General features: G+C 30.3%; 1 protein-coding gene across 1 annotated transcript; it reads right to left on the reverse strand.

Annotated features, from left to right (window-relative positions):
- Positions 1-257: 257 nt before the first annotated feature.
- LOC7482467 (uncharacterized protein At3g28850) lies at positions 258-2734 on the reverse strand. The gene has a single exon (XM_024588293.2). It carries the CDS (start codon positions 1906-1908, stop codon positions 586-588), a length of 1323 nt encoding a protein of 440 aa, XP_024444061.1. The 5' UTR covers positions 1909-2734; the 3' UTR covers positions 258-585.
- Positions 2735-7331: the final 4597 nt, after the last annotated feature.

Consider the following 7331-nt stretch of genomic DNA (forward strand, 5'->3'; position numbering starts at 1 on the left):
GCCATAGTTTTGCTTACAAAGTCACTCACAATTGAGTGCAAATGTAATGATCACATGAATACTTGCATTTTGGGACCTAGGTAAAGAGTCCTAATAATGTTTGCCAAGAAATCATTGTCTTCAACAAAGGAGTTACAAGAGCTCTCATTACACTCGGAAAACCATCGAAGCACATAAAATTCAAAATTATAGCAAAAGCAAGCACTTCAATGAGCTCGAAAGGAGAAGATCTTGACATAAATTAGGGGAGCATAAGAGGAAGAAAGTGAAAATATTCTCTTACAAGTATCCTGAACTTCCTATAAAGGAAAAAAGGAAGTATACAATATAATTTTTCTCCGTAACACACACAAAGTAAGTATAAAACATCACAGTACATGACTGACTGAGGATTTTTTGAAGAACATGCTTGTAGGATACATTATTCCCAATCTCTTCTATTGCATTTTTCCCATATGAACCTCACTTCCAACGTACCAAAAACAAACCACTGTACAACAAACAACTTACAAGGAAAAACCCAGAAAAAAAGAACAACAAAAGAAGATAGGAGAAACAAAAATCTTGATTACCCGTCGATCAAAACTAGTCACAGCAACTGGGGCAGCGTATGAGTCCATTCTCATTGCAATCAGGGCAACGTTGAAACCCATATTCATTACTCTCTTCACTTTCTTCTAACTCTTCTAGTTCTTCATCGTCACCTTCACAATATATCTTACAACTCCCTGAACATGTCTCACAAGGCACAAACCTGATATCCCCACAGGCCTCACAAGCCCCTCCAACTCCACCCCCACCACCACCATCCAACATTTCACACCCTTCAACCATTTTCTCTAGCAGACCTTCCTCGTGCATTCGCCGAATTTCCTCTGCTCCGCCAATGTATTTTCTCCCAATAAACACTCTTGGTAACCCTCCCCCGCTAAACCCTTCTTTCATAAGCTCTCTCAACTCTTCCTTGAACCCTGAATGCATTGATACATCTCGTTCATCAACACGAACTCCTAAGCTTTTTAAAATCACCCTCACATGGCAACAAGCCTCGTATGTTTTGCGCACCCCTCGCAAGCTTGTAAAATAAACAATTAACTTATCCTTACTGCGCTTACAATCTTTTGCAACAAAATCTACCTCCGTAGCATCATTCACAGGCAACGAAGAATCGTCGCTGTCAAAAGGAGGTTGTCTTTCACTATCAATTGGCTTAATGTAAAATGGATGTGTAGGAGAGAGCTCTTCAAATGATTTTCTAAATGTAGAGATGACTTCAGGATCGAATTCCAGACATTTGGAAGTAGCATCCTCGTCTACAACTTGAAGCCACCCAGATTTAATATTATCAGGAGAAAGTTTGCCATTCTGCAGAAAATTAGTTTTGTGACAATCAGATATTGGACTTGGATCACGAGAAATATCAAAAGAGAAACTGCGAAACCGATGAGATGAACAAGGATTCATCACATCTTCAAGCCCTGCCATCAACTCCCAAGTATTGATAGTTTCTGGCTCTCCAGGTGGTGTCATAATCGGAGTCCTTGGAACAACTTTTGGGATTTTTTCTTGGATCATATTAGACCAAGTCCTGGCTTCAATCAGTCCCGTTGAAAACTCCTCCTTGCTATTCAATTCTTTACTCTTCTTTACAAGCCCATTTGATCCATTAACATCACCAACATTCTTCCATTGATCATCGCCTTTTACAATAACATCAATAGTCCCATTCTGATTCGCAGAATCAAGAGCGAGTGTACCTAATGTGGTGGAGGTGAGTGCCACCACATGGTAGCTATCGCCCTTTTGCTGTGGTGGATGAACAACATGCATTGAATAGCTTCGAGGCAGCGGTGAGTACGGTGACTGGCAATGCTTGCATCGCTTTTGCTTCGAACTCCCGCAGCCCATTTTTTTTTTTTTCACAATTCAAAATCAATTGAATTTCAAAACAAGCAAAACTCAAAAATCAAATGACATGAAAACCATTGAAATAATCCCCCCTGTCAGGAGGATGAGCTGGATTAAACGGTCTGTTTGGTAGAGATTGTGATGAAAAAACAAGCAACAAAAAGGATGATTACGAAAAGATTAGATGATTAAGAAATTGCTTAAAATTGAAGGGAGAATGAGAAAGGAAGCTTCTTTCTTGTTTTGGGGATGTGACAGAGGAGAACAATAGTAATAAGGATCATCACCTGAATTTACCTGTATCATAAATAAGGGAAAACTGCAAGGACAAGATTCACCAAAACAGGTTAAACAACATTAAAAACATCAACAGACAACTAACTGCCTTGTTGGATTTCTTAATTGATGATTATAGAGGGGGAGAAAAAAACAGAGTCCAATCTAATCCAAGAAAGACTTGTGTGAATGTAAATGAATGTATTATCCCCTTAAAAAAGCAAAAGTTTGGAACTTGAAGGAATGCTGGAGATGGGAACAGGAATTGAATTCTGTTTCGGAGTAAGAAGATGAATTGAATGAAGAAGGAGAGGCCTTTTTTTTATGAAAAATTAATGATATGATTTGATAGAAAAAAAAAGGAAAGGGAAATTATGGAAGGAATGATGGAAAGGAAAGAAAGAAACCAAGAAAGTTTCTTGGTTACGAAAGAGATGGGAAATGAATGAAGAATTCTTGAATTCTTCAAAGTCAAAATACAAAGGCGCACCCACCTGTTCTTATAATAATATTTGTCTTTCTAGAATTTGAAAGGCTTTGTTCCCATTTCCATGTTTGTTTCCTTCTTCTTTTTTTTGGTTGGTAAGCACTTGTATGTTTATTTTGCTGCGTCGTTTACTAGTAATTTTTTATTAATTATTTTTTATTTTTTTAGAGCTCATTTAAAAAATAAAGACACTTATTTCCATCTATTATTACTCTCTTTTAATTATATTTTTATATTTAAAAAAAATTATAAAAAAACTAATAAAATAGCAGTAATTAATCTTTAAATGTCATAAAATATATGTGGTGCAAAGATAGAGATTAACTATTTCTTGAATGACTCTCACTCCATAGTTATCCTTGAGACTTGGCTAGTAGGTCAAGGAGATTACTTGCATATAAGTGAATTAACCCAAGTTTTGATTAAAAAATTTAAATCACATCATATAAAAGATTTTTTTTTTTTAAATGAAACCATGTTATTTTAATAAAACAAAATTAGTTTTTTCACCAATTTAACCCAAGTGAAATCCTAAATCCTAAATTTTATACAATTGAGAGGGAGGGCAGCTTATTTTAAATTCATAAAAATATTGTTGATGTTTTTTTTATTTTTAATTATGGATATCTAGGTTAGTTTTTTGAAACCAGAAGTTAACAATCATGTAAATTTTTAATGATTTTTTTTTTTAGATTTTAAAATTAATAATAATGTAAATTTTTAATGGCCCTAAAATTTATGATATTTAAATTGATAATTTTAAAAAATAAATTTAAAATATAATAAGCTGCGTCATTTTGGTAATAGAAAAAAAGGAAAGAATGGAAGCCTTTTTGTAAAGGTCGCTGAGGCCAATGCCAGTTTCATATTGGATCGTGTGATAATGAAAGGCAGATGGGGTTGTGGGGCCAGTTGCCAGGAAGAGAGCTTGAGAGTTTTGTGCGGTGTTTTCATTTTCGCATTGCAATTTCCAAGTGTGGGAGGTGATCGATTTTCAAGAGTTTGATCACCTGTCATGCTTTGAGTAATTATAACAGAAGCTCATTATAGCTTCCGAGTAAAATCATTGTTTATTGAAATTGTGATTTATGGTAAAAAAATTAATATTTGCTCTTAAAAGTATTTAGATTTTTTTATCAGATTTATTAATTATTATTAAATTAATAAAAAATATTTTTTTTATTTCAAGTGTATAGTAAAATTATCAAAATATCCTTAGAAGCAAAAATATATATATATACCGGTGTCAAGAGACAATATCGTGTTTTCACAATAATTTTATTATTATTATCAATTTAGTTAGGGGTAATTTAGTGTTTTATCAAATATATATTAAAAAATATAGTAAAATAATTAAAATATCATTAAAAACAAAAAAAATTAAAATTATTATTATCAAGTAAGTTGAGGAGAAATTTGATATTTAACCAAATATATATAAAAAAACAAAAACAAAAATTAAGGCATGTGAGAGGTGGTTGTGCCTTTCGAGCGACGCGTGTAATGCCTCCTAACATTAAAAAATGTCATTCCATCTAATACTCCAGGGTCTCGGGTTTGAAAAGTTAACAACAATTGATATTTGTTTTTTCTTTTCTTTTTTTTTACTCATTTTCTTTTAAGCTTTGTGATTTTTTATATTTTTTTTTCACTGAGTTATCTCGATTTCAGGACATGGGTAGTGGGTTAACCTGGGTTGACTTACCCTTTATTCCTTAAATTACATGTTTGACATGTTATTTTAGATTGACTCGAGTCTGATAATTATTTTTTATTCAATTTTATTCTTTCGTATTTAATGGGTTGAGAATTATTGGCATCATTTGTCCCTTTTTACAAAATTTTGTTTTTTTTCAAGTTATTGTTATTATTATTTTTTAATTTGATTTATTTGTTATTATTATCTATTTTTTTATCATTTAATTAAAGTAAAATTAACTCATTTAACCCAATTTATGTATGACTTAAATCATATTTTTTTTTTTTGAAAAACATGTTTTCGCTACCTGAATATTATTTTTAGTGCAAGAGAGACCCTGTGATGTAACGTTGGTACTAGCTAGTTCAAGTCTAAACGAGTCTGAATTTATTAAGAATGACTTTGTTTATTAAAAAGTGTTTTTTTTAATTATTTTTTATTTTATTGTATTATAAAAAATAAATTGAAAAACCTTTTTTATTGTATGGTTATGTAAGTTGAAAATAAGATGAAAACTAATATTTTTTTGAGTTTGAGTTATAATGTTTTTTTTTAAAAAAAAATACTATCAAACTCTTTAAAGTATTTGTTGAAAACTGAAAATAATAGAATTATATGATCCAATATGCATGATTATTGTGTAAGATAATATATTCTCAAAACATATTAACAATAGCTCATTCGTCATTTTATTATAGCTTTCTCGCAATAAAATGCAATGTTATCTTTTAATATATAAAATATAAAAATACAAAAAACCAATAACATATTCATGGCACACATCAACACGTTAGCCGCCTACGAGCGGTCCATACAACTAACTTTAGTGGCTGAAAAATTTGTTCCGCCGCATCATTTAATGTGTCTCGGCATTCTCTTCCTACTTAGACGGTGCATGTATGATGAATTTGTTCGGTTTGACACTAGTTGTCTTATTCCTTTCGTTTCTCTCTTCTCTACCTTGATTTACATGATGCCTGTAGAAAAAAGAATAACAACCCTTCAATTTATTAACCCTTTAGATTTGGAATTTTGTTTTCTTAATTTTATCATTTTTTAGTTTTTCATCTCTCAAATTTGAACTCGATTCTTTTGATTGTTTTTTTTAGATGGTTTATAGATTTGTTTTTTGTGATTTCATCCTCATTTTTATTTATTTTTTTCATGTTTGGTCTTCATTTCTTAATTTTATTGCTATTTTTTTTTTCTAATACTATCCTTCATTATTAAATTGATTGGAATTTAAGGTTCTTAATTAAACCCGAGTCTAAGGTTTTATAGGTTATGATTTTGCAAGATTAACCTTGATTTACAGAATTCACATGGGTTTGCTTTTTTCTTTTCTTTTCTATATTACCGAGGTTAACCAAACTTATTAAACTCAATCAACTCAATGACCCGAGTTTTGAATTTCTTTTACTTCTATGGAAATCCTAACGTCGCTGTGACTTTTTTCTTCTTATATTCGGAAAAAATCGACCCACCCCATGACTTTACGATGACCATTGATATAGGTTTACTCATGTTATTTTTTTAAAATTGAATTTTTTCCACTTTTGGTCTTTAATATATGGTCAGTTATTATTGGGTTTTCTATTTTGTTTCGATATGAATTCCATGGTTTTATAACAATCTCATATACACATCGCGAGTTTTGTATAGTAACCATAGTTGACTCAAGCCGTTTCAATAATTTTGTTTTTTAAAAAATATTTCATGTTATATATGACTATTTAAGTATTTAAAAAGTATTTTGGCTAGCATTAATAAAAAATTTGACTTTCTAATATTTATATATTTTTTAAAATAATTCGACCAGTGGCATAACAAGAGATAAAAATACAAAAATACTATTATACACTACAACTAAATTATAAAATCTTGATAGATATTAATATTATAATGTTGATGATAAATTAATAATAATTTATTTTATCACAATTTTATATTTGGATTATAGTGTGAATAGATAACTCAAGTAAACTTAATCCTATATTATAAAGAAAAAAATAAAGTGACTAATGGATCTCATTTGTCATGATAACTCAGCATTTAAAATATAGATTTGCACATAAAGACATATTTTAGTATCATATCGGATTTGTACGTAGTAGGGTCACGTTAAGAAAATTAATTGATAGAGGACTAAATAAAAAAAAAAATTATAAAAGGAGATGGACCTTTAAGTTTATTAACCTGTGAAAAACTATTCGGCACCATTTTTCTATTCAAAGCAAGAAAAAAAAAGGTTTTCAAATTATTTTAACAATGTATATCTTATAGCAAGAAGGAGGAGTAGTCAAGGAAATTTGTTCTAAATCATTTTAAATTTTATAACATGTTTTCTTTTGATGATTTTATTCTTTCATTAAGGTTATAATCAGGACAATTTCTCTTTGGAAAAGTAGAATTAAAATGGTTTAATTTTTTTAATTTTAGTTTATTCTAGTAAAGATAAGCAAAGTAATCACTTTTTATTTATTTATTGATTCTTTCATGCTCATAATTATCATTAGGAGATGCTTTTACCATGTACCAATGGTTAGTGAGTTCAATGACTCTAACCCAACAAGGTAAAAAATTAAATTTATAACCATTTAGTAGACACAGTAATAAGAGTTTGAGACTAAGAGATTTACTTTTCCTGTAGTCTCAGGTTCAAGTCATGTGATTGCTAATATGATGACCACTGGAGACTTATATGGTCGTTAATTTTAGAACTTGTGAGATTAGTCAAGGTACGCACAAACTAACCCGAATACCCAGGTTAAACAAAAAATTTAAATTTATATTGATACATCATAGAAGATGCCTTTCTTTATTGAAAAACCTAGTTACAAACTACTTCCGCCCTCTAAAATTATAAGCGAGAAACAAAATATTTGTTGAAACTTAAAATTTCAAAATTTTCAATTTATATTTTTATAAAATTTTAACGTAGTTTCACTAGGGTTACATTAA

This window comes from Populus trichocarpa, chromosome 17 (genome assembly GCF_000002775.5).
Source record: "Populus trichocarpa isolate Nisqually-1 chromosome 17, P.trichocarpa_v4.1, whole genome shotgun sequence".
Lineage (NCBI taxonomy): Eukaryota > Viridiplantae > Streptophyta > Magnoliopsida > Malpighiales > Salicaceae > Populus > Populus trichocarpa.

Coding starts and splice junctions, on each gene's coding strand:
- LOC7482467 (XM_024588293.2), bottom strand. CDS start 1,908: ATGGGCTGCGGGAGTTCGAAGCAAAAGCGATGCAAGCATTGCCAGTCA.